We start from the raw sequence: 27,921 nt of genomic DNA on the forward strand, positions 1-27,921 counted from the left end.
AAATTTTTTAATTTGATATACATAAAATAAGGTTGCGTCGCATAGGGTCAGCGGTAAAAAGTATCGAATTCCAATATTTTTAGACGAGCCAAAAATTCATCGATTATACATTTTATTAGTACATTGATTACAGAATCATTTGGTACCAAACAGACACCAGCGTACAAATTTTTTAATTTGATATACATAAAATAAAGTTGCGTCGCATAGGGTCAGCGGTAATAATTATCGATTTCCAATATTTTAAGACGAGCCAAAAATTCATCGATTATACATTTTAATAGTACATTGATTACAGAATCATTTGGTACCAAACAGACAGCAGCGTACAAATTTTTTACCTTGATATACATAAAATAACTATGCGTCGCACAGGGTCCGCGCCAAAAAAGTATCGATTTCCAATACTTTAAGACGAGCCAAAAATTCATGGATTATACATTTTAATAGTACAATGATTACAGAATCATTTGGTATCATACAGACAGCAGCGTACAAATTTTTTAATAGGATAAACATAAAATAAGGATGCGTCGCACAGGGTCCGCGTCAAAAAAGTATCGATTTCCAATATTTTAAGACGAGCCAAAAATTCATCGATTATACATTTTATTAGAACATTGATTACAGAATCATTTGGTACCAAACAGACAGCAGCGTACAAATTTTTTACCTTGATATACATAAAATAAGGATGCGTCGCACAGTGTCCGCGTCAAAAAAGTATCGATTTCCAATATTTTAAGACGAGCCAAAAATTCATCGATTATACATTTTATTAGAACATTGATTACAGAATCATTTGGTATCAAACAGACAGCAGCGTACAAATTTTTTAATAGGATAAACATATAATAAGGATGCGTCGCACAGGGTCCGCGTCAAAAAATTATCGATTTCCAATATTTTAAGACGAGCCAAAAATTCATCGATTATACATTTTATTAGAACATTGATTACAGAATCATTTGGTACCAAACAGACAGCAGCGTACAAATTTTTTACCTTGATATACATAAAATAAGGATGCGTCGCACAGTGTCCGCGTCAAAAAAGTATCGATTTCCAATATTTTAAGACGAGCCAAAAATTCATCGATTATACATTTTATTAGAACATTGATTACAGAATCATTTGGTATTAAACAGACAGCAGCGTACAAATTTTTTAATAGGATAAACATAAAATAAGGATGCGTCGCACAGGGTCCGCGTCAAAAAAGTATCGATTTCCAATATTTTAAGACGAGCCAAAAATTCATCGATTATACATTTTATTAGAACATTGATTACAGAATCATTTGGTACCAAACAGACATCAGCGTACAAATTTTTTAATTTGATATACATAAAATAATGTTGCGTCGCATAGGGTCAGCGGTAAAAAGTATCGATTTCCAATATTTTAAGTCGAGCCAAAAATTCATCGATTATACATTTTAATAGTACATTGATTACAGAATCATTTGGTACCAAACAGACAGCAGCGTACAAACTTTTTAATTTGATATACATAAAATAAGGATGCGTCGCATAGGGTCAGCGGTAAAAAGTATCGATTTCCAATATTTTAAGACGAGCCAAAAATTCATCGATTATACTTTTTAATAGTACATTGATTACAGAATCATTTGGTACCAAACAGACAGCAGCGTACAAATTTTTTACCTTGATATACATAAAATAAGGATGCGTCGCACAGGGTCCGCGCCAAAAAAGTATCGATTTCCAATACTTTAAGACGAGCCAAAAATTCATGGATTATACATTTTAATAGTACATTGATTACAGAATCATTTGGTATCAAACAGACAGCAGCGTACAAATTTTTTAATAGGATAAACATAAAATAAAGATGCGTCGCACAGGGTCCGCGTCAAAAAAGTATCGATTTCCAATATTTTAAGACGAGCCAAAAATTCATCGATTATACATTTTATTAGTACATTGATTACAGAATCATTTGGTACCAAACAGACATCAGCGTACAAATTTTTTAATAGGATAAACATAAAATAAGGATGCGTCGCACAGGGTCCGCGTCAAAAAAGTATCGATTCTAATATTTTAAGACGATCCTAAAATTCATCGATTATACAATTTAAAAGTATATTCATTATAGAATATTTTGGTACCACGTAGACACCAGCGTACAAATTTTTTAATATGATATACATAAAATAAGAATGCGTCGCATAGGGTTAGCGGCAAATAAGTATCAATTTCTAATATTTTAAAACGAGCCAAAAATTCATCGATTATACATTTTAATAGTACATTGATTACAGAATTATTTGGTACCAAGCAGACAACAGCGTACAAACTCTGATATTTGATATACATAAAATAAGGATGCGTCGCATAGGGTCCGCGTCAAATAAGTATAGATTTCTAATATTTTAAGACGAGCCAAAAATTGATCGATTATACATTTTTATGGTACATTACAGAATCTTTTGGTACCACGCAGACACCAGCGTACAAATTTTTTAATATGATATACATAAAATAAGAATCCGTCGCATAGGGTTAGCGACAAAAAAGTATGAATTTCTAATATTTTAAAACGAGCCAAAAATTCATCGTATATTTATTTCAACAGTACATTATCTGCACAATATGATGGTACCATCAGCATACCAGCGTACAAACTTTTTGTTCTAATATAAGTAAAATGAATCCGGGTCGTATGGGGTCCGCGGTATATAAATTTTAATTTTCAATATTTTAAAACGAGTCATAAATTATTCTTTTATATATTTCAACAGTACATTATCTGCACAATATGATGGTACCATCAGCATACCAGCCTACAAACTTTTTGATCTAATATACATAAAATGAATTCGCGCCGTATGGGGTCCGCGGTTTAAAAATTTCAGATTTCAATATTTTAAAACGAGCCAAAAATTATTCTTTTATATATTTCAACAGTACATTATCTGCACAATATGATGGTACCATCAGCATACCAGCCTACAAATTAAATATTAATTATAAGTACAATCTGTTTAAATGCTAACGAGCATGATATATTACGATATTCATAATTGCATGAAATATTGATGGACGATCATTGGAATATTACTTAATACATTCAATCGCGATTAATATCTTTAATCAGTTTTTCGAAATTTGAAATTAATATGTATGAATGTCAAGTTCCGTACACACACATATAAATGACACACTTGAAATTACAATCGCAGTGATTACGAAATCGAAATATTGAATCGTATATAATATAAATTTAAATACACAGTAATAATTTAGACGATGGTGCAAGTACAAAAGTTACAGCCTATAATGGTTTTTGAATTTGGCGCGCGGCGCGCTGAGTGTCGATTTACGTAGTTACTACGTCACGTCCTTCGTCCCTCGCGTCCTCGCGCTAGTCACGGTATCGCGCTCAATCGGCTCCGCATTTTTCACGCGTTTTTCCCGTTAAGAATGAATTCCGCGTACAAACGAATGTCGGGAGTATTGAATCGTGCCACGGGCAATTAGCAGGAAGTATTAATTAACTCGTGCGATCGCGGTTAATCAACCTACGACAATCTGCAACCGCCGGGCTACGCCGCTTTGCCGCTTTTTCTCCGAATCGATCGATCTCATTGAACATTCTGTTTATTAAGAGGTATGTATCATTTCACATCATTTATTTGTACGAATCGCATCGCGTTCAAGCTTTTGTGCTTTGGCAAATCTATATTTTGGATGTGAGATATTTAATTAATACATAATTTATCGTTTTCAGATGATTGTGTCGCGCGCGAACCGCGCGAAGTTTGTTGCATTACGTCACGACATACTACGTCACGACATACTACGTCACAGGGTACTACTTCACTGCATATCGCGAATATCGAAAGTGGCGGATGGTATTATATATCGTCGTTATTTATCCGTTGTTATTTATGCAATCCGGCGCGTAGTGCGTGCAATCGGTGTCGAGAATGCTGTACAAAGTAACGGGCGATCGTTCTATCGTATTATTTAGTGCGGGAAATCGAAATCAGTAATGCCTGGTCGATGAAAATGCATCTCGGCGAACGATTTCCGAAACTACGCAACAATCAACGAGAATGTGGCAGCGTTTCAACGACTGGTGAGCAAATTGATTTTATTTACCTGATTATATCATCGTCATTTACCTGAAATATATAGCTAGCATATAAAAATCGCTCATATAATAATAATATAATATTATTTATAGGAACGACTTTCCGAAGCGACGCAACAATCAACGAGAATATAACCGCGTTTCAACGACCGGTGAGTAAATTAATTTTATTTAACTAATTATACCTATCATCGAATTTATATCATCGCCATTTACTTGAAATACATATTAGCCAGCATATGAAAACCGCTAATATAATAATAATATAATATTGTTTAAGATATAAATTGATTTTTGAGATTAGCTCAAAAATAAATTTGCATTATATATATACATATATTTAAATTATGCAATATATATTTTTGATAAGCACTCGCATTAAGAATTTTATAAATATCTTAAAGTTATTCTTTTTTTTTTTTTTTTTTAAAACGCAATAATGTAACATTGGTTAAAAAAATATATTTTTGAAATTAGCTCAGAAAGAAATTTAAATTATACATTATATATTTTTTCAATAAGCATTCGTATTAACAATCTCATGAATATTTTAATATTATTTTTTTTTATTTGAAAGACTATACTTTAGATACTTTGAGCAAAATATAACTCGAATTTATTTTTCTTATTATTCGCGAAATATATAGCCAGTATATCAGAAAACACAAATGTAATAATAATACAATATTGGTTAAAAAATCTATTTTCGAGATTAGCTCAGAAAGAAATTTAAATTATGCATTATATATATTTTCAATAACTATATTTGTATTAACACAATCTCATGAATATTTTAATGACTTCTAAAGAGTCTCTAATGAAAACGATTCTATCATTTGTGAATCTGAACACGATGCTCAAAGTTGCGATCCTCTCTTAAAGTATTATAATTTTGATTATATTCGATTGAAATAAAGGCGATGCGATGCATAAAGTTTACAATGCGGATAAAAATAGTAATATATTTAATAGTAATATAATTAAAATAGTATTATGTTGTAAATAATATGTTATAATACCTTCTTCTTGATTAATATTTTTTGATAGAAATCAGCTGATAACTGTCAAAAATATTATAACATATTATTTAAAACGCACAACGCGAATCTTGACAGCCAATGAGTATCGAGGAAAAGCGACAACAATAAACTTCGAGATATTCGAGCAATCGACTTTACATGCCTTTTTTAGATATGGATTATTATAAATAGCACATTCATTAATTTGGTTCATTTATTTGAATGATTTAAACACGAGACACTCTCAGAGACTTTTATATAAAACTTATAAAAGTGTTTCTCTATTTTATATAAAAAAAATTTATTTCTAAGATTTTTCGAAATTATTCCATCTTTATATATTTGCTTGTTATTTTAATCATCGAATGTAAAATTCGGCGCGTTCAATAATAATAATAATAATAATTTCTTGAAGTGTTAATTATTTCCGGCATTACTATAATTTGGATTTTATATTTGTATGTTACAGACAACGTAGCTTCAATTTTAATAACTCCGCTGTTGTGCATCAGTGCCGGTGAGTGATAAACTTTTATTTAATTTTGAGGTTTTAATTTTGAGGAACGGGTTTATAGAAATTGTAGAAATAGATTGTTTTGTAGAAATAATTTGTAGAAATAGATTGTAGCTAAGTCCGTTGCCTCAAAATGGATAAGTTAAAAGATATGAAATTAAATAATTTATAATTTATAATAATAATTTTTAATAAGTTTTTTCGATATGCATTGCATCTATTGCAAAAGTAAATTATAAATTATAAAGTGTATATGTTACTACTAAATCAATAATATATAATATTTAAAATTATTTAAATATAGAACATATAATTCTCGAAAACGGAAGACAAATATTTATAATACCATATTCTTTAGCACATTAAATCAAAATATTTAATAGAATCAATCATTTGTAAGAGAGATGCTGTAATCTTCCAATGTAATGTTCGAAAATGAAATAATTTTTTTCTATATTTATTATTATATTGATATCTCTTTATTTACAAGAAATGAATTTTGCTGCTCGGCAAAACATTTTAACATATTTCTCTGAGCTACTACAGTCAAATAATAACGCTGAACATTCGTAATTAGTACAAAAATCACGGCATCAGAAATACATGTTAATTAAAAATAACGCATAACTCTTTTTTGAGAGTAACATGATAACAGCAAAATATCCGATTTTCGCTTAAAAAAAATATATAAATATAACTCGACAACTAATATATTTTTTTAAAATGTACAATATATATCCTAATATATGTTGTGTCAATTTTTCTCAACTACTGACACTTATGGTAAGTAAAATGTGCATGATATAACAAAAAAATATTTTACAAACATTATAACGTTTACAAATTCTGTAAAATCGACGTATTAACGAGTATCAATGATTTTAATCGCCTTGCTTAGTTTTGCGATTAAAGTCAAGCTACAACTTCTTATTTATATCTTGTGATGCGACGTAGTGACTGAGTCAATGAATTATACATATACTATATATATCTTATATGTCAATGCTAACAATATCTTTCAAAAAACGGTACCCTTATACGTACGTAAAGTATGTAATTCCAGCAAATGTTTCATATAATATTTTTAATTAAACAGTTATTATATTGACATAAGAATAAAATATTAATTAAGCAAATAATTGACAAATCTTAAAATACATTAAACAAACGTACGCATATATATACATATATATATATATATATATATATATATATAATACAAAATTTTAAATAAAATTTTGACAAATGCAGTAACCAAGTTCAAAATTTCTAATATATTAATTTGAATCATTAATTAATACTTTACGTATGCACATATGGGTCGTCATATTTCTGGATTATATTTACATTACAGAAATACATTATTTTCTATATTACAAATATATTTCAATTCTATAAAAATCCGTCAAAAAGGCACACCATATTAATATTATTTTTTTAATTAGGTATATTTATCTCAGAATATGCTGAATACTATCTCAGAACATACTAATACATTCAGAATAATCCAAACATATATGCATATATATATAAAACAATATATGTATAATATTATTATTATCAAAATAATATAATAACGAAGATGTTTTTAACGAATATTGTTTTAAAATTATTTGAAATATTAAGAATATTAGAAGCAATATGATCGTAAAATCGGCTGCTTAATGGCCGCGTTCAGCAGAAAAAGCAGCTTTGCAACTGTTGTAAAATTCGTGAATCTGATTGGTGTATTCTCTTAGGTTCAGCTAAGATGAAGAGAATACACCAATCAGATTCACGAATTTTACAACAGTTGCAAAGCTGCTTTTTCTGCTGAACGCGGCCAATATCGTTATTATATAATACTCGTGTATATATAATATGGGACCTTTGAATTATTAAAACGGAATAAAAATATCTCTTTCGCGTTCACTAACATTAATAAGATAATTACAATTAAATCAATTTTATTGAAGTAACGTTGGAAGGAAAGTTGAGAAAAGTTTGCTTGTAAGATATCAAGATATTGTCGAGTACTTTTTTAATTTTTAATTTCGATTACGCGAGAGAAAAACAGGAAGTTTCTTTTACTTAAACTTATCAACGAAGAAAACAGAAACTTAAAAGACTATCAGGTATATTTACAATTCGATTCGAAAACTTAAAGTTAGGAGCTGCCTCTGGGCCAAGTTAATATCTTCGTTTCTGGAAGACGTTGATTCATCTTTAGATGAATCAAATAGAAAAGTGAAAATTGCGCCATAGTGAAGTTATTGCTAATTCTATAATTGCTAAGAATGGTGAATTGGTGTAGATGTGTAGATGATTAAATCTAAGGTCAGTGGTTGCTGCGAGACATAGGCGAAATAGTTAATATCTTCAACTAATATAAAAAAATTTTTCGATTAATTCCATTATTGAAATAGCTATCTTTTTTTTAACTTCATCTAAATTTTATAAGTTATAGAATGAATGATTACAATCTACTTGAAATCTAATTAGAGAATCAATCATTTCTCTCTCAATCTGCAAGAATGTCATCATTTGATTATATTTTTTAAAAAGATACATAAAAAATGTTATTGTGTACTTAATTTTCCCTCTTTCATATAAATGAATATAGTCTGATATATAAGAATTTTTAATTAAAATTAAAAATTGAAAATTTTTAATTTAAATTTGTAATTTAAATTTTTAATTAAAATTGATAATTATTTGAAAAATTATTAATCACAAAAACATTTTTTTATTTTGAGCAACATTCTTTCGTTTATCCATCAAAACTGATAATGAGCATTAATCGAACACTTTCTCCTAGTGGATAAATGTAAATTATTTTTCCAGGGAGCAAGTGATTTTGAGCGTATTTGTTTTGAGCAAATTGCATATCATGTAAAATTTTATTTCCCCCAGTAGTAACATCAATATTTTCAACACTTCTTGAGTCAAAAATTAGGTAGATGTAATTTAAAAAAATTTTCCAGAATTAGTAGCAAAGTAAGTACAATTTTGTACTTGTGTGTATACACACTCCGTTAAAGTCATTTGAAATTACATTATCGCGGAATTTAAAAACGTTAAAATATATATATTGAGCGTTGGCGCTCGTCGGTTCACGATAAATTTTATTATCGATCTTCTTTCGCGTCCTCGCGTGCAACGTCACTGACCTATGCAAAGTGCGCCTTGCGCGCGTACGTTTGCTCGGAAGGCCTTTCATGGACGGAATGGCTGATAAGGATGCGATTCTCTCTTAAGATAATTATTGTACTTATTACTAAAGGCATATATAGATGCACGCTGTGTATAATTTGCAAAAGTTTGAACTCTGATCGTCGACTTTTAATTCGTGCTTATGAAATCATTTTAGTGATTATGTTTAACATGAAAAAACAATTGTAAAAATATCTTAAATATCCGCTAAAGTGCTTCTCGCTGTATATTATTAGGATAAGAAGATTCGACATAAAAAGACAATAAGTATCAAAAGCAAAAAAAATGCCAAAAAGCTATTTTTGTAAACAAGAGATATATTTGCTCGGACAATATTGAATTTGTTTATGATTACTATATTGATGCACAGTGTTTTCACTAACAAGAAGATAATTATAAAAGCTACTAAAAGAAACTCAATGTAAGAATAACTTTAAATTAAGGAAAAAATAATTTTAAAGGCACTTACAGTCTTTTTCATAATACAGCGAAAGCATTGGATTTAGTATTGCAATTTTGTTGAAGCGAGTTGTTTTTCGCCACAATGGCGATAGCTTAAAATCGAAAGCATTAAGTCGACGAGACTGCACTGCGCGTATCTATGTAAGTCACACAAACATTCGTATTAATTATTATTTAATTAAGTCACACAGCCGCATGGTTCGCGGAGGCTTGATACGCATTCACGAGTCACTCCAAAAACTTACGATACTACATTAATAATACAAAGTAATTAAAGCGATAATCACACAATCTCGAATGTTACTTTTCTAATTTTGAATGGAACTAATTTATAGTTGAAAATAATCACACGTTATTTCTAAGTTTTGATTGAGATTAATGGTCATTAATATCAAATTCTGTTCATGACTCGACATTTAATGATTCAGAGATTATTGAGAAATAAAATAATTATGTAGAATTATTTTATGCGAGGCTGTGGTTATTCATAGAATATCAATCATCTGTGACTATCGTTTGTAGAAACTCTTTAAAGTATATATAGAAAGTTGCGCGAGCACACACATTTAAGAAAGACAAAGTGACGATGAACGATCTTTCTTATTTGATCGATCTTTACTCCAATATGCATTTATATACAATATCTTAAAAAATTCTCGTTCATAAAAACTTCTTATGAAATACTTGAATGTGCAATCGCAAAATAGGAAACAATAGCCACGTCATATTTCATTCATATACACTTTGCCACATCTTACTTCCATTTTCCTGCTTGAATCAGAATCGTTCAATATTCGTCCGGTAAAACAATTTTTTCTTCAATATTCTTTGATTGAATATTTTTTTTTATAAAAACAATTACTATCACAAAGTTTGTTCTAACTCATTTCACAGTAGAACTTTAAATCGTGTTTTTTTTAACGAACAAATATATATGTATTTTCATTTACAAATGTTTCGTTTTAAGATTTACTTCGAGTATACAAAGTCAAGAACAATCTTATGCGTACCTTCTTATGATGTGTTTAATGCTCAAAACCTGTAATCTTAAAACGAGCTCTCGCGAGCTTTCGCTCTAAGCTGCGCGGCTTCTGGACTCGGTGTCATCGCCGGATTATCGTAAGCATAATCGAGAGTGGTGTCTTCGCTAGGGTATCGCCGTGACAGAGGGGTACTCGTGGTATTCGGTGTAGTGCTATTCCCGTTATTATTACTACTATTATTATTACCATTGTCGGTGATTTTGGGTTCTGATTCAACTGTGGCACTTATGCTTGGTATAGTCAATTTGAGACCATTTTGTTTATTCGCAGCGGCTTCGACGTCATCTTTATTCTTATCAGCTACCTGCAAAATTTATTGTTAGAAGATTAAAATACTCGCGACCGCCTCATCAAAAGCGCGCACTTTAATTTTGTTAGAATAAACATTCATGGCTTTTTAGAAAATTGAAAAAACAATAAAAGAGTAAAATGAGAAAAATTTCTATTTTTTCTAATAGAAAATTTATATATTTTAATTCATATTTTAATTTGTTACTTAGCTAAATTTAATTTATTTGCCTCTCGTTCTCCAGACGAGCTCGTTATACCGAAACGTTTAATAGAAAGCTATAGTAAGACTTTTATGAATTTTTTGAAAAAGTCCATTCTCATAAATGATCGCACCTTACCTTTACAAGATTCCTTCTGAATACGGTTCGTAAGCTATTTTGGATCCTTTCCCACCGTATTAAGGTCCTTCCCAGCAGGTACAACATTCCCAATAGTGAGAAACAGGTCAACGTTGTTGTGACCGCGAACCAATTCTTGAGTTTTTTCATTTCCTCTATAGTAGAAAAATAGGTTTTAAGAACACTAATATAATAATAATTATATTTATATACATCCGCGCAAAAGGAATCGAAATGATTAGTGTAGTATATTCAATTTATTTGGAGAATTAAAAAATTCTTTTAAATTATTATACATTAAATTATTATAAACACATTCTTATAAAGAATAGCAATTTCATAGAGAATATATTAATATTGTAATTAATATATATATAAATTATAAATATTTTATGCAATTTTATTTTAAACATTTTATATATAATAGACCTAATAAAAATAATCTAACAGAAATAGCTAATTATTAAGATGCAATAACATTAATCGCTTTTGCATAATGCTAATTTAATTGCTTCATAACGTATCATTGATTTTAAAAGATACGCAACAAACACTTTCAATATCCTTTCTCGGTTAAACTTCAAAAATGATAGTTATGGTACATCTTAAACTACAAATTGCGTTTTGAAATAAAATCTCAATTTCTTGCAGAAAGGAATAATTATTCGATATATTAAAACGAATTACAAAAACCATTACAAAACGCTTACGTGTGTGATTGCTTTTTTTCTACTCACAGATTACGTGAAGTCGACAGAATCGCATTAGTAAAGTACATATTAAAACTTCTCGATAGTTTTATTGCAATTATTTAAGAATTAAGAATATTTATATTCTGCTTATATTCTTCTATAAGTAATTATAAAAAAATTATGCTTCCATGATATAATTATAAAATTATAAGATTAACAAATTATAAATAACAATATCAAGTTTCTCTCATAATTTTGCGGCAATCGCGTGAGAATTACGAGCGAGTGTACAATGCTTATGCGAGATTTACGTCGTTGAAATCTCCGACTTGTCCGACTTCTCTCAAGCCTGCGGTACTTCGCGACTAAATTATGTGCATATTCTATTCACACCTGAGCCCACTCACCTCTGAGATCATCGTACTGTCTATTTGAATCCACACGCTCGATATAGCGTTGATCATGAAGATAAACTGCAATCAAAAGTAATCAATAATTATAATTAATTATTTTACACATTTACATCGGCAAAGTTTCTTACTTTTCAAGCAAACTTTGCCAATGTGCGCAAGAATTTTAAAACACGTATATTAAGTGTATATTTCATTAAGACTACGAGTTTATCAGACATTTACTTAGAAAGCGTTACGGAAAATAATCACATTAGCGCTATACAGCTCGAAGATTTCTCCAACCATGACTCTGGCGTATTCTATTCTGTGGCGTATTCTATTATACGCCAGGTGCGTGAGAGGGAAATTCGACGTTATTATTCGTATGAAAGTTGAATCAATTATAGTCTCAGGAATACGAGTCAGCTACAATCGCTGTAATTATTAACAATGCAATGTCTCTTTAATAATATTATTATAATATCAACACTTATTAATCCATCAATATACAATTTATCAATATAAAAATATATTTTGTTCTAAGATCTTTTGATCTAAAATAAAGAAGTACAGAATATTTTTATGAAAAAAAGATATAATTTTAATGCAAATTTTAAAAAAATAATCTTATTATATCTGTAAAATATATATCTACTTTTAAATACATCATTACATCAAAACAAGTACTTGCTTCTTTCATGTTCATTTGTTTTCTACAGCAAGTTCTACTTTGAAGACTGCATTCCATAAAATTGATTCGACTTACGCGCGATCGATTTATTTGCTATCTTCATATTTTTGTACTCTTTTCCTCGACGCTCCCCATTTTTTCTTATTCGAGTCAACGATCTACCTGTCAAAAGACGCAGATTCTCATGCGCTTGCGTAAGACAGGAGAGGTCGGTCGCGATAGCAACTTGCGGTGCAAACAATTCCGACCTACGGTTGCTTACTTGTAGCACGTGGGTGCGCGTAATCGCACACCCTTATCGCTATTGTAAACGCGAGATGACCCCATTCCAAACCGAAGAGGGACGCAAATGTTAGTGCCAGACCTAGGACGGCGAGCTCGCGCGGATCGATTCGTAACCGCGCAATGGATAAAATTCGCAAATAAAGAGTGTTCTCGAATCGAGATACGTAATTTATAATTACGTAATTAAGCCAATTTACCCCGATAGTCTCAACAAATTTCATTATATCATACATTTTATATATGATTCCAATATAATATAACAATCTATTCAAATTTTTACATGACGGATTAGAATATTCCAACAATAAAACAAATGTGATCTGAAACAATCTTGATTCATCGTGTGTTGTAAATCTCTCGATTATTTATTTAGATATAAAAGAATTGGTCCCTGTGTCCTTCCCATAGCTCCTATTTCATAGGATATTTTTACTGAAACGTTTAGCAGCGCGCGAGAATTTGTACATAAGCCCGACAGGAGTTTACCGATATAACGTAACCGGACACCGTAACGAGGGTTCTAAATGGAGAATCCGTTGGGCCCATGGGTGCCCAACGGAACTCCACATGGACAATTTTGTACTAGCTACGATGTCAAATCCCGTCACGCAAAGGAGCATCTCCTTTGATGTAGAGGCAAAGAATTTCATTCTACGCGCGTCCCCCGATGCCGAGGAGCGAAGCCGCGGTTCCTCCTACCTGTCGGAGCATGAAATACATCTTCCCTTCCTCACCGCGAAACCGACGCTGAATCCCAAGCAGGAGTAAAAAAGAAAAAAAAAAAGAATGATGCAGAGGAGAGGGACTGTGAAAGAGGCTGAAAGAAAAAGGACGACGGAAGGGAGGAAGAAAAGAAGCTGAGGTGACTCATCGACCGCGTTCGCGTGTGGGAAGTCGGTAGGGATAGTCAGGTGCAAAGTCAACGGACCCGAGAACCCGGGTTGGCTTGCCCGCTCGACAGAGGTGAATGATGGCACCGCGTATCGCTATCCGGTTTCCCGTACGCATGTTGATTCGCATGAAAACGAAAAACCGGAACGATGCGCCGCGATATACAACTGGTTCTGAATAGAAGCTGGCCGAGTTATAAATTCAAGTTCACGAAATATAAGCCAAAATATTGTAAAATATTAGAACGTTAATCCGATATGACATTGAAGTTTGAATATATTTAATGATTTGACATTCGATTAACTGGGAAACCTCCTACATGATGAGTTTGAATTAATGATAATTGTCTTTTGATTCTTTTCAATCCGTTAAAAAACCGGTATCGATGACTCACCTTGACAGTCTTTCGTGCACTCTTCTGGTTGGTAATTGTGGCTCTCCATGTCGCACGCGACCGCACAGGGTCTACAGTGCGTGTCGAAAGAACTGCAATATTCCGATACATTGCAACGTTTTTCGCCGCACTTGGCACCTCGAAGATCGAGATCGGCAAGCGAGAACCTAGTCAAAACGACGATGACTATCACCAGCAATCCCATGCTGTTTATGGTCACATCCGGAAACATTCGGTTAAGATTTTATTTTGCCAATTCGATGCACGATGTCGAAATGGCCAACCGGTTCGGTGCTCTCTTCTCGTCCCTTTCGTAATTCTCCTTTTTTTGCTTCTCTCCCTCTCTCCTGCGTCTCGAACCACAGATTTAGGACACGATCGTGACTCGTCCGACAATCGATTCTTGCGGCGATTCTTAACGGCACTCGAAAGATATGCCTCGAGCAAGCTCCATACTCGTGGCGCTAATCATTGCGAAGAGAGTATTATTACATTTATATCGCCGAAATTCATAAAGAAAAAAATAGACAAAAAACAAAAGAAGAAACATGTTCACACATCACAAAAAAGAACCGATAGTATGCAAAATATACTGGGGGAGGGAAAATCCTGCTTTTTTTGTATCATAATCTTTAACTTACAAATATTAAGAAAAATCGATTCCGATTTGGCCGAAGAATCCGTTTGTAACGTAGAGGATATAATTATATATATGCATGTTACTGCTAAAGAATTTTGTAAAAATATATTATAATATGATGGTATTCCAAGAGTGAATCCGTATCTATTATTTCGCAAGTAAGCAATACTCTCGATTAAACAGATTTTCTTGATGAGAAGGCAATATAATATAGAAGACAATATAATATTTAGGGAAAAATATATTAATAGTAATCGAGAATCGAGACAAAAAGAGATTGAATGCTCAAAACATGCATACATAATGTACAATTTAATAATCTTTAAGTATTTGTTTTTTAATTGCTATTAAAATTAAAATGATTTTCGAGCATCTCATAAGAAGATATTTTTTATTTATAATTCTTTATAAATTATTATTAAAATCAAATATAGTCATAGAGAGTACAATAAATACTTGGGTGCGTGTGTTTTATTTTTGATGGGACTATATATCAATCAGTATGAGCTTTATAATTACATTTTACAAATAATCATCTATATTTTAATATGGTCATCTATCAATATAAACTGTATATTTAAAAAAATACTTATAATGCATCTAATATACATATGACAAAAAAATGAATAACTAATCTCTTCCAATCTAGTTCCTTCCGATTAAAAAGAAATCTGAAAATTTTATAGATCGTCACATATACATATAGTATAAATATACATATATATAGATTTTTATTTAAGTCACACCATTAACACATTAATACACACATTAACATTAATACACAATTAAAATCAAGGATTCAAAGAAAATCTTTGATCGACTAAATATGGGCGAGTTTTTTAATTCACCGATTAATCAATCGCATGATTTCAAAAATGCTGCAAATGCTTGATAAAATCAATTGATTAATCGGTGAATTAAAAAACTCGCCTATATTTAGTCAATCAAAGATTTTTTTTGAATCCTTGATTTTAATTGTGTATGGTGTGCCTTAAATAAAAATCTATATGTATGTATACCTATTCATACTATATATGTGACGATATAATCTATAAAATTTTCAGATTTTTTTTTTAATCGGAAGTAACTAAATTGGAAGAGATTAGTTTTTTTGGCAATCGCGCAAAACAGAATTTATGTATAAATTTTATATTATATGTATATTAGATGTATATATAAGTATTTGCTGTATTTGCACATCGATTGATCAATCGATGAATTAAAAAATTCGCCCTATGTTTCGTTTCGTTGATTACATTCGATAGTGTCGCGATACCAGAGATGCGTCGTGTCTACAAAGTATTACGTATCATCTCTACATTTGAACACCTGTGTTAACGCATACGCGGGTCCGGATGCATCGAAGTGGTCTCCGATGTGTCGCGCAACAGTGAAGATACTTTCGCGGTTGCCATCGACGACCTCGTTTTATTGTCACCTCGCGGACTATGTTTTATAAATTATTCGCAGTCTGTTTTGTTATTCTCTTCCGAGAGTTATATATTTATTCGATTGCGTAATGTTTTCGCGCTCTAGACGACAGAACGTACTTTGAATGCTAATAACATATGATTCCAACTATGATTACGTCTATGACAATATCAAAAATTGCAGTCTATAAATAGATGCTTATATGAATTTTAAAAAATGACTAAAAGCACAATCTTTCTTTAGAAATAAAATATAACGTGGATAATGAGAGACTAATATTCTCAGGGCCGCGTCGTATCGCGTTTGTGACTCATTCCTCATATCAAACGACGAAGTAAATGCTTACTTCGTGCCGTTTTCTACATACTACATACCTCTGCGAAGCGAAGGAAAATTGTTGTTCGCGACAGCGACTTTCGATCGAAGTCGCGAAGGCTAAATTATATATTCCGACTAATCGATATACATATTTCATCATGTTTTCGTCAATATTTTGTTAATATTTTTGAATAGTTCTTTCGGGCAGGATTCTTCAATTAAAAGATTCAATATGATAATATGATGTGTAACCTACTTTCTTAAAAAGAGGAAATTAAATCGAGATTTAATTCTTAATTAAATCAAATATCTTTTAAATCTAAATTCAAAATGTAATCAAAATTAAAGTTCTCAGTTTCGCGAGATGAATTGTTCCAGTTGTTTGCAACTCGCTGTAATTGCAAAACGATTGATACTCCGAACAATACATTGATGATCGATAACTTGATAATGTTTAACAATTAAGTAACATGCAATAGTCAAGTTATTTTGATTTTTTTCGACCAAATGTCTCGAAAAATGTTCGTGCCTTTCCTTACGTTACGCGACCGGTATTACGACATATCGCGTGTCTTTAGGACACATTCATGCCATTCGGTTACCGGATATTATGTGTTTTCCATAAACCTCACTCGTAATCACACGCGGATGTAACGTCGTAATGCAGATGCAACGTGCACCAGCGAGTACATCTGGTACCGAACCACACAATGTGTCAGGCACACAATGGTTTAGGGTGTTGCCTTGTGTTGTAACAAATGGAAATCGAATGTGAATAGTATAGTCTCGAATGTTTGTGGCACGAAATAAAGCGATGATCTTATGTGAGTTATTATCTTTAAAAGGTACGAGAGCAGAATTTAAAATTTGATATATATTATAAAAAAATTGAAAAGTTGGTATCTCCTTCCGTTACTATTATTCTATATATATGTAGATTATCACGTATCTGTGTTACACAAAATTTCCGTACTAAAAAACCGATGTGCATCTAAGGTTTAAAGTTTAAAAAACATTGATAAATTTTTTAATTTAATAATAGCTTTTCACATCTTACAATTACATGATTAATTTCGTATGAAAAAGTTACTCGCGTTTCAAATTTCTTAAAATTTCATAAAATATTAATATATATTAACAGCTTTTATATAACATATACATATACAATAATTTTTCTAAATTTCTTTATCTTTTTAAAAAATTGATTTCCTATCGATATCCGGTCATTAATTGTTGTTAATATTTACGAGTCCAAATCTCAATGATAATACATATCTTTAGCAAATAAAGAGAACAAGTTTTTCTTTTGTAATATTGTTTTTATCCCGCGATATAACGGAAAGCATTGTTAACGGCTCTTGCTGGATACAGCGACATTTGCCGAGGAAAGTCCGAACAGAAGTCAGAGGTAGGCAGTGAACGCGCCAGAGGCAGTCTGGACGCAGGAATGTTGTTCGACTGGTTCACGAAGAGGGCTTTTACGCATGGCGAAACATTACGGGTCGAGCACGTCGTCGATACTCGTATGCTCGAACTCCGATCACGATCGATGAAATGAATCATGAATCAAAAAGTCATATTTCGGATATTAACTTATATTAGCTCAATGTAGAGTGATTGTACAATCTCGAAGATTCAAATGCAACAACAACATAAGCATACATTTTTCGCATGAATTTTATTTTCGAAATCTTTGGACTTTCCTTCGAATCAGACACCGATGGCTCTTAAATTATGATTAATTGAAAATTAATGTCAACCGATTAATAAAATCTTAAAATTAATATTAGATTAATCGCTCATAATTTCAACCTTAGGTATTAATTTGACAATCTTCTAGATCTCTCGGGTTTTGAAATCTTACGATCTCTTATAATCTAACATATAAGCGAATATCATCAATCAAATTTTCTGAAAGTTAACGAATAGCAAATACTACTAGAACTGTCAAACACGTGACACGGTTATTCTAATTAGAAAGAAACTGACTCATATCGCCACGTACCCGGTATCTCGTTTCTTGTAACATCTCTCGCGGATTGATAACGCTATGCAATATCCAGTCTGATAGTCACGTAATTTACGTCAGAATGAATATTATCGCGCGCGAGAAGACGCGTCACACGCGCGATCATCTTTCTTATGACGAAACATCGTAAATCACTGCGCTGACGTTCGGTCCCGAAGAAATTGCGGTTCCGCGTTTCCTATTCTCGTGTAATCAACACGCGGTGAAGTAGAACAAACGTTACTCGACGTTGCTCTGCCCCGTATAATTATCTACTAATTAGCCGCTTATTATGAAGCCGTCTAATTGTCGGTTCAGATATTTTTCAAGCGATTTTTTCACACAGATTGCGATTGCAACGCTACAACATCATGATACTCATTGATTGTGATGTGTCCTTGCTTGAATGAGCGAGCTCGTATCCGGAAATACATGTACATTATTGGAGCACGTTATATGGGACGATGAGCGACATAAACTTTTGAGCTATAAGAAAGAAAGTACTAGATAAGAAAAAGGAGAAATCGGATTCTTCGACCGTTTCGAATCGATTATTTCTTAAGGGAAAGTTTTTGTGATTGAAATATTACGATCTTTCATAACTTATTACACGTGCTAATTAAGCACTGACACAATTGACATTTTAGCGAAACGAGAAATTAAATTTGAAATCTTGATAGCTTAAAATTTGAAATAAAATAAAAATTAAAAGATTTTTTACTACTCTCTCTCTCTCTCTCTCTCTCTCTTTCATATTTATATTATTCAATTCATTTTAACAATATATAATTTAATAGAGATTAATTATTTTCAAAATCTAATATTAAACGACAATTTTGTAAGGAGAAATTGGCTCAAAATTTGTAACAACATTTCTCCCGATTATCGTGTAAATCCTAGCATATGGTACCGGCGGTTTCCAAGCAGCAAAGATCAATATTCGCGTAGAGAAACAACGGATCGATGTCGCGATAAATCGTGAAATTATCACACGACACACGTCAAGTCCACTCGTCTTATCTGCAACCGTGATCGTTAAAGTCTCCGCGGATTCTCCTTACAACGTCGCGTCGTCCAACTGTTCATTACGAAATATATTCTACGCTCTTCGAATATACGCACTTCGCTATTGCTTCTATTCGAGCAGCTTGGTAACCGGATTCTCGCGCATCTAATGACAATGATAAACTCGACTGCAATCACTGACAACGATATTATTTCGATGGTAACGATATTCGCGAAACTGAAAGCGTTCGCAACGAAAAGGTCACCAAAGACAGAAAATTTAATTTACATAACATCTCATAACATTTGAAGAACCTTAAGCCCTTAGAATGTCTTTTAAACGTTTTTATATTTATTTATTTTATTTATGTAATATCCATACAGCATACACATTCAAAAAACATTCAGAAGATATCCCGAATATATCTTTAAACGATAAGATATCTTTAGGATATCTTCTGAATATTTTTTGAATATGTATGTAGACATGTCCTTGGTTCGTTTTTCTCTGATCGAATTTTGAAAATAAATTGTGAACTTTCTGCGTTAATTTTTGAGAAAATGACAAAGAAAAGATGCATAAATTACGGTAAGAAAAATGTAATTTTGCATAATTTAATGGGTACCATCGTGAGAAATCGATGATGAGAGATTTGCACGCTTACCGAGGTCATCCGTATAATGCAATCCGCATCGCGCGCGCGCGAACGCGCGCATCCAACGCACGCACCCACGCACGATCACGCGCGATGCACTTTGACGTCCTCGAGTTCCTGCATCGCGGAAAATGCAAATGCTAAACGCGGTTAGAAGGATAATCGCGCACTATCGACGGCTTTCCGCGCTTGACTGTCGATCGCGCGGACGTCAAACCGAAGCGAGTTCAGGCTTCAGGTTCTCTTGCAACTCCCACCTCTCTTGGAGAAGTCGGAGCCATTTCGTCCCCTCCAGTCGTCGCACCTGTGCCTCTTTTCCCCTCACGTTCACTCACCTAATCCTCCACATCTCTCTCCCTGCGTTCCATTCGCTTCTTTTTTTTTCTTACCTGCCATTTACCTGTTGCCAGCTTGCGCGCGCACTCGCATCAACAGCAAATCGTGGTCGACACCACGGATGGCGGGCACATGTTGACGTGTCCATATGCAAGCACGTGATTCCCGAATTGCGAAACAGACGCATCCATATTGGGAGATTAATGGGACGAGACCTTTAAAATATCTATCAAAAACAGGGGGGAGTATAAATTTATTTCTTCCATATAAAAAAAATAGATAATTAATCACGGATGCATAAAGTACTATTTGAAAGTAGAACTTTGACGCGTAATTGTAAATTGTCATATAATTATCTACTTTATCAAAATAATTTAAAACGTTTAATTAATTATAATAATACATGTAAGACATGTATAATATTTATCATCGATGAAATTTTTATTTGCAAAACGAAATCAATAAAATAACGTTACAGACGTCAGGATAATAAAAGTGCACCGCAGATGTAGTGAGATGACGACATACATATTTATTGCGTATTAAATGTTCATACAAAGATATAACAATGACTCTCGGCGCTACGGGTGCTAACATTATTATTGCGGATTAATATTGTTGTTTCAGAGGAAACGAGTTATTATTGCATATAAGAAGAGGTTGATTGCATAGGAGGGGCGATTTGTCGGGCGGGAGGTCGATATGTCGAACTATTTGGTGCTGTCGCTTTTGCTTATATACGGAACGGATATTGCGAGTCGTAGAGAAACACGTTCTCGAAACGATAGCGCGTTTCGGAAACTAGAAAGGCGAGAAACCTCGCGGCTTTATTCCGCTAGTCGACTCTTCTTCGTTAGAGTTTCGGTATTCGCATTGCACGAGATATGCGTAAGAGAGTGCTATTAAAAAAAATTCTAAGTCAAAAAAAAAAAAGATTCTAAAACCTCATACGACACCCCTGATTGAGTATATTACTCACTGACCATAGGTACCCGTCGATTTTATCACACTTATGTGTTGGTCCCTATAATCATTGAAGATATACCCAGCGCATTTTATAGCCCTCCCAATCATTTGTATATATCACTATTAAACAATAGCGCACACGAACGTAACCGAATGGTCAAAAAATCTTCTCCGTAAGACCATGGGTACCAAGAGCACTTCCAGAAATCTTTTTCAACCAGGGACGTGTGTGTATATTCGCGGTACGGACAATGAGAATCCAGAGAATCGATGAATGATCGAGAAAGAGGACGGTGATGATTCGTAATGAACAGAAACGACTTGCTACTTAATTCTCCGCCATTCGCGAGCGGATTCTTTCGAAAAATCTCTAATCGTGTCCGGTCCCGTCTCTCTCTGACAAAGATAAAAATCTCTATGATAATAATTGGAGATCTTGAGCTAGGTCCGGCAATTTGTGCGTTTATTGTTTTTGATCGTTTGTAGCTTTTAACAAATAATTGTCGTGAACACTCTGTATAAAATATGCTGCTTTCGCTCTTGTTTTTCTCGGTACTTCTCATGTTTGTAAACCAAGAACACAACGCGGATAATTGTTCTTTTTCGATCCGTTTCGAAGTTTCGAAACATATACTTTAATGTGCGTCTGTTAATATTGATTGATACATTCTATTTGTTAAACTTGGTAAACTGTATCGGGCGCATCCGGCGCGCCATATTTACGCACTCAATTCATGCACACGCAATGACACACCTTTTTTTTCGTTCGATCCACCTCCATCTCGAGCGAGTTTATCCCGGCTGAAACCTTCCCGTGAGGAATAATATACCGTTTTATAGCTGACCTATTTTCAATCCGTGAACGCATACTCGCTGACCACAGGTACCCGAGATTGTCATCATACCGATGGTTCCTGCAATCATTGAGGATGCCCCCGGCGATTGTCCATTGACGGAACATTAGTCCCTTTGATTATCTCAGCACGAGTCGTTGGGTAAAATGAATTGAGTAAAATGAAATAAATTGGTAAAACAATACATTGTCAATTTTTCGGGGAAAACGTGATATCCAAAATCAATTTTATTTTTATTTTTTAAATATCTATATTATTATATTGTTCTTTAGTATCCAATTATTTTTTTTTTTTTTTTGACACGAAAGTTTAGATTAAAAAGGACAACATTGAAAAATAAATACTGATAGAGATAACTATATCATATCATATTTAATTTTATCATACCCGACGACTCACACGTCGCAAGTGACTATATTTGGATCATTCTTTTATAAGGGTGTGGTATGTTTTCGTAATTTCGTAATTTTTTTTTCAACCATAGCAATCATCTCATACGTACACTCTTTCTTTCATTCTAAATCGCATTCGTTTGCGGTGCACGTCCGTCGCAAACGCAAAATCGCGATTGATTATTATTATTACGATTGTAATTTGTGATCGGCGAACGAGGAGCGCATGATAGTAGATTCAATATATATTTTTTGGACGTGATTGCGAGAAAAGTCTTCGCGTTAGATTCTTATTATTTCGAATTTTTTCTCATCACGAGATTCAACTAATATGTCGTTAATATGGACTAGTGGGTATATATATGTATCTTTATATATAGTTTAGTTTCTATGTATATACCCGGGTACCCACTCTCGTATTCGCGAAATTAAAGTTCGAAGTAAGAACTCGCGAAAAGCTTTTCGTATTAAAATCGCTTGCAACAAGAAACTTTAATTCAGAAAGATCGACACCAAATTGACAACATCAAGAGTTTAAAATTCTGTTAGAATTAAAATTTTATCGAGCAATTGTGAGTTTTATAATGAAGAAATACGTCATCTAAAAAATTAAATCAACAATAAATTAAATAAGCAATATCGAGAGATAATAGTAACAGCCATTCACACACACATTTCTCGCTTTTTCTCCCATCGAAATTCACTGTCGACAGACAAGTAATCGCGACGGTGATATACATAATTATCGTATTACACATGTATGTTCTACGATTAAGCTGCCTTTGCATGTTGTAAATTGCACGAGAATGCAACAGCAAAAAGCCTGGCCGGAACTTGTACGTTTACTGATTTTTTTCTTCTTCGACTTTAGGCTTCCACTAAATATATGTTTGTTCGGATCTTTATTTCGCTCGGTTAGCGAATTCAAATTGAATCTGTGTACCACTTTTATGTATACAATCGAACTCGTGCGATTGATTGAGTTTGAGCTGACACAGGATCGAGCTCTGCATCAGACTATTCGCTTGTCAGGAGTGATAATGTGAGTTTCATCAACGTCTGCGGATAATTCGATCGCATAGCACGAGTGTGGTCGAGTTTGATTCCTTGTGACAACGTACTTCAAGTTGTGGCCATAGCTTTTACAAAGAAGAAAGGGAAAATAATCTCTCGAGGGGATATACGGAAAATGAATTATTAAATTACAAATAATACGCGCAACTAACACTTAATAATAAAATAAACGAAATAGAGTAAAATATAATGTGTGTGTGTACCAACGAAAAACAAAAAATACTGTCCGGGGATAGAAATAAAAACACAATAGTAAACGTTCCGTTACCTGATCATTTTATTGTTCTTAACAGACGTCGATGAAATTCGCACAGGACTAATTTGCGTTCTCTTATTTAGGTTCAGTCTTCACAGACCACTGCGTTTGCCGTATTAATTCGTGACTACATTAATACAAAATATATTTTATTATAATTTATGTAGTTAATTAATCATCATAATAATATTTATAGCTTCTTTTACGCCGGTGGTCACGAGGAACTCGGCGTTAGTCTCGTTTTCCGTTCGTATTGTAAGGAGAAAGAGGAGGAAGTTGCCGCGCGGTGTCGACTTGAAAAATCAAGATTGATTAACCGCTATCAAAGTTGATTTTCAAATTGTCGACGGGCCACGGGTAGACAGGATGATCGGGATAGGGTGACACGGAATTTTGGCCTAAATAGACATATTTACATGAAAGGCCGAAAGGACAATTTCTTTTCGCGCGATAAGCGTATTCCAAGAGGTAATTTCGTTAATTCGACTTTAACTTGAATTTTGCGAGGGATGAAGGAACTTCACGCGAACGGGTCGGGGATGAACGCCGCGTTTGCGGACCACCGTTCTACAGAAGATTGTTTTTTTCTCATACCCATTCACGAAGAATTTGTTATCCTAATATTTAGTTCTATAAAGCGCTACTATTCTAAAATTTAATGCAATCTGTGTCAATGATTCCTGTGTGTGTGTATATGTGTACGTGTCAATTGTTGTGTTACATATTTGTATAAGATCTGCACTTCTTCGAATTACGTACTCAAAAAGTACCACTTCAAGAGATGACGCGTAGGCGCTACGTTCGACATTAAATAAATATATAATCGATGAAAAAATATATTATTAAAAAGTAGGTACGAATATAAGGGGCAAGGGCTTGGTACTGTTTTTTCGACGAATCGTAATACATTGCGTAAATAATTTCTATCGCGTCCATACCCTGCAACGCTCCACAACTTCCACCGATTCGTTTTTTATATCTTATATGACTTTCACATATTATTATTTGAAAAACATTACGTTAAAAACTTCTGTATTATAAATCTCTAGAATGCACGACAACGTTCGTATCCGGTGACGCTACACCCACGAACTTCACACCATCGATTTTTTCCGCGATCGATAGTAATATATATATCCCGAATACAAAATTAAATTGTATAATTTAGAACATGCATATACATATTATGTATGTACTTTTTTTGTATTTAAATATACTTCTTTCTCTTGTGTTTTATCGCGTGACCAATCTCCTCGCAACTTCTTTCTCATTCTCCTCTTCATACACATTGTACACACACATCCTTTTCTCACTCATTCTCTTTCGTTCTCTTATTTCGAAATGTTACGCGCTCTTAGCACAGTTTTATAATAATTAATTGAACCTCTCCGAATTCGTATTAACCAACAAATGCTTCACGCAACTGAAACATCTGTGAAATATGAGATCATATCTGTCAAGAGACACGCTTCCATATTTTTTGGTGCTTTACAGTACCACAAGAATCCGCGAGCGTGTTCCTCGGCCCTCAACGTTTGAGGATCCTTACACTAATCGTATTGTATTTCTTAGATTCATTAATGTTATGTGTGCATGCTGCTTCTCCCCTATTTCGTTCCGCAGGGAGAACTCGCATCGCGTTTCGGTTTTTCGGTAGTATCGTAATAAAAATTTTGCAAACAAGACGCAAGACAGCTCTACGAAAAGCATATGTCTCTTGTCCTCCCGTAGACGAGGCTGCCTCGCTTAATTTTGAACACCTTGGATTCGAGAATTAATTATGAATCTCAAAACTATTGTTTCCAAGTAATCATGTCTGACACAGCCTTACAGCTAATGAACGGAATACGCGGACGCTTCATACCACTCTCCTCTCTCCCTTGTTTTGACCGATTCTTCTCTTTCGTCGTTTAAATTCGTCATCGTCATTGTCGTCGTCGTCATCGTCAGGCGACAAAGTCGTGTGGTAGCCAGTCGCGCGGTTGATTCTGTCGCGCATTCTCTTCGGAAAAACGAATAAACAGAAGAAACGCTCGATACGCGCGTCAAAAAAAAGGAGAAAAAAAATGGAAAAAGGGGAGACCACGTGTCACTTCTTTCGCATATCTCTCTGTCAAACACGCATACGTACTCACACATACATACATACATACATACATACATGCATGCATGCATGCATGCATACATACAGCCACACATACACAAATACGCGCACGCGCTCATGCCTTGCATACATGAAAGATCAAACTTTGTATTCCTCTTATATATTGCTAATTCATTTCGATATAGTGTAACAACTATATCGTACTCCGCGGCAACACTTACCTATCCACTTTCTTTCTCTCGCATCCAAATAATGCACATCACGCATCATTATGCATACACACACGTGCGCGCAATCCCGCTTTTCCCTTCTTCTTACGGAATAACTTTGCGAACAACAATGTCGTCGCGCGCGATTAATAATCTAGTCATACGCGCCATGTTTGCGCAAACGTGGACATGTGAAAAGAAAATGAAAAGAAAAAAAAAAGAAAAAACGAATACATGATGCTTCTTTGATCGTCTAGACGCGTTTATCGTTGAAAATCTTAAATGAAAAGAGAACATAAAGGGAAAAGGATCTTTGGGAAGGTCTAGACGACAAGATGGTTCCTTTATTACGACGACTAACACAGTAATGTACGATTAAAAACACTGAAGAGGTTTTCATTTCCATATGAGGATCGCTGTCGGCGGATATCAGCGCCGCGCTACTCTGGACATTATCTGCGTGAGCAGAAACAACAGAATGAACATGAAAAATAAAAATAAAAATAAAACTTCTCTCGTACCACAGCGATCCTACGCTTTTTCTCGCGACGATCATATCTTCTTTGTCATTATCTCGCGCCCAAAAATTGGTCATTCTGTTGCACAGGTCAGCCGACCCAGTGACGTCACACACACGTTGCGCAGCTTATTAAAACAAATCGCGATCCGAGGATGATGCTCAAGCCGCACAGTTTCTCTCTTCCCCGTTCTCGTTTCTTTCCTCGTCTTATCCGTCTTGGCGACATAACAGCCATCCTCTTTTTCATGCGTGCTCGAATATCGCCCTGCTGCTATAGATCGCGCTACAAATCCCACTTGTTATAACTGCAGAGACATAGGCTCCAGCAACCCGACCGAGTCGCGCGGACGTCGCCGCGGTTTCCGTTATCGTCACCACTACCATTGTTCCCCAGGTGCTTGTTATTGTTGTTGCTACTATGATGATGCACCATCACGATGTTGTCGGTGACGGGGACAAAGGGTCCGTTGCTGGTGACGCATACGGTTGGCAGACGATCGCCGTCGACAACACCGACGGGTCGCTGGCTGTCCTATACTCAAATGCTGCTCGGTTTGCCGCACGGCTCGGCAACCTTGTCGGTGCTGTTGACTCGCTGACTGCTACCCTCAGGCGGCGATGGCGAGGCACCGCCATCCTCCGGCTTGTGAAGTGGTGGCTTCACCCCGTTCTGCACGTAGTGGGTCAACCGGGTGGGTAGCGAGCCCGCGTTCAGCTGGTAAAACTCGACCAGTTGCAGCAAGTCGTAAAACTTGGTCGCCCCCTTGTCGAGAGTATATAACCAGCAGTTGCGACGTTCGTCAAAAATCTAAAAAGGAAAATTTAA

At 34.0% G+C, this 27,921-nt stretch overlaps 3 protein-coding genes across 10 annotated transcripts in view; 1 reads left to right on the forward strand and 2 right to left on the reverse strand.

The window, feature by feature from the left end:
• The first annotated feature begins 3,398 nt into the window (after positions 1-3,398).
• The window catches only part of LOC145939077 (uncharacterized), a 68,500-nt gene continuing 43,977 nt past the window's right edge, over positions 3,399-27,921 (forward strand). For both annotated transcript variants that reach the window (XM_083043156.1, XM_083043155.1), the window contains exons 1-4: positions 3,399-3,636; positions 3,757-4,107; positions 4,216-4,274; positions 5,611-5,658. In XM_083043156.1, the coding sequence (XP_082899282.1) occupies positions 4,085-4,107; positions 4,216-4,274; positions 5,611-5,658 (130 nt within the window). In that variant the 5' untranslated portion in view covers positions 3,399-3,636; positions 3,757-4,084. The remainder of the gene's footprint in view (positions 3,637-3,756; positions 4,108-4,215; positions 4,275-5,610; positions 5,659-27,921) is intronic.
• Positions 6,128-20,622, reverse strand: LOC145938384 (tumor necrosis factor receptor superfamily member grnd). Its single transcript, XM_083041930.1, has 5 exons — positions 20,394-20,622; positions 14,327-14,790; positions 12,081-12,146; positions 10,982-11,136; positions 6,128-10,656 (listed from the first exon to the last, which is right to left on the reverse strand). Exons 2-5 carry the CDS (start codon positions 14,556-14,558, stop codon positions 10,357-10,359), a joined length of 753 nt encoding a protein of 250 aa, XP_082898056.1. The 5' UTR covers positions 14,559-14,790; positions 20,394-20,622; the 3' UTR covers positions 6,128-10,356.
• Positions 22,894-27,921, reverse strand: part of LOC145939075 (growth factor receptor-bound protein 14) — a 245,366-nt gene continuing 240,338 nt past the window's right edge. For all 7 annotated transcript variants that reach the window (XM_083043144.1, XM_083043150.1, XM_083043149.1 and 4 more), the window contains one exon: positions 22,894-27,903. In XM_083043144.1, the coding sequence (XP_082899270.1) occupies positions 27,634-27,903 (270 nt within the window). In that variant the 3' untranslated portion in view covers positions 22,894-27,633. The remainder of the gene's footprint in view (positions 27,904-27,921) is intronic.

This window comes from Prenolepis imparis, unplaced genomic scaffold, assembly GCF_030444845.1.
Source record: "Prenolepis imparis isolate NDT839.2.m4 unplaced genomic scaffold, iyPreImpa1.0 SCAF_7, whole genome shotgun sequence".
Lineage (NCBI taxonomy): Eukaryota > Metazoa > Arthropoda > Insecta > Hymenoptera > Formicidae > Prenolepis > Prenolepis imparis.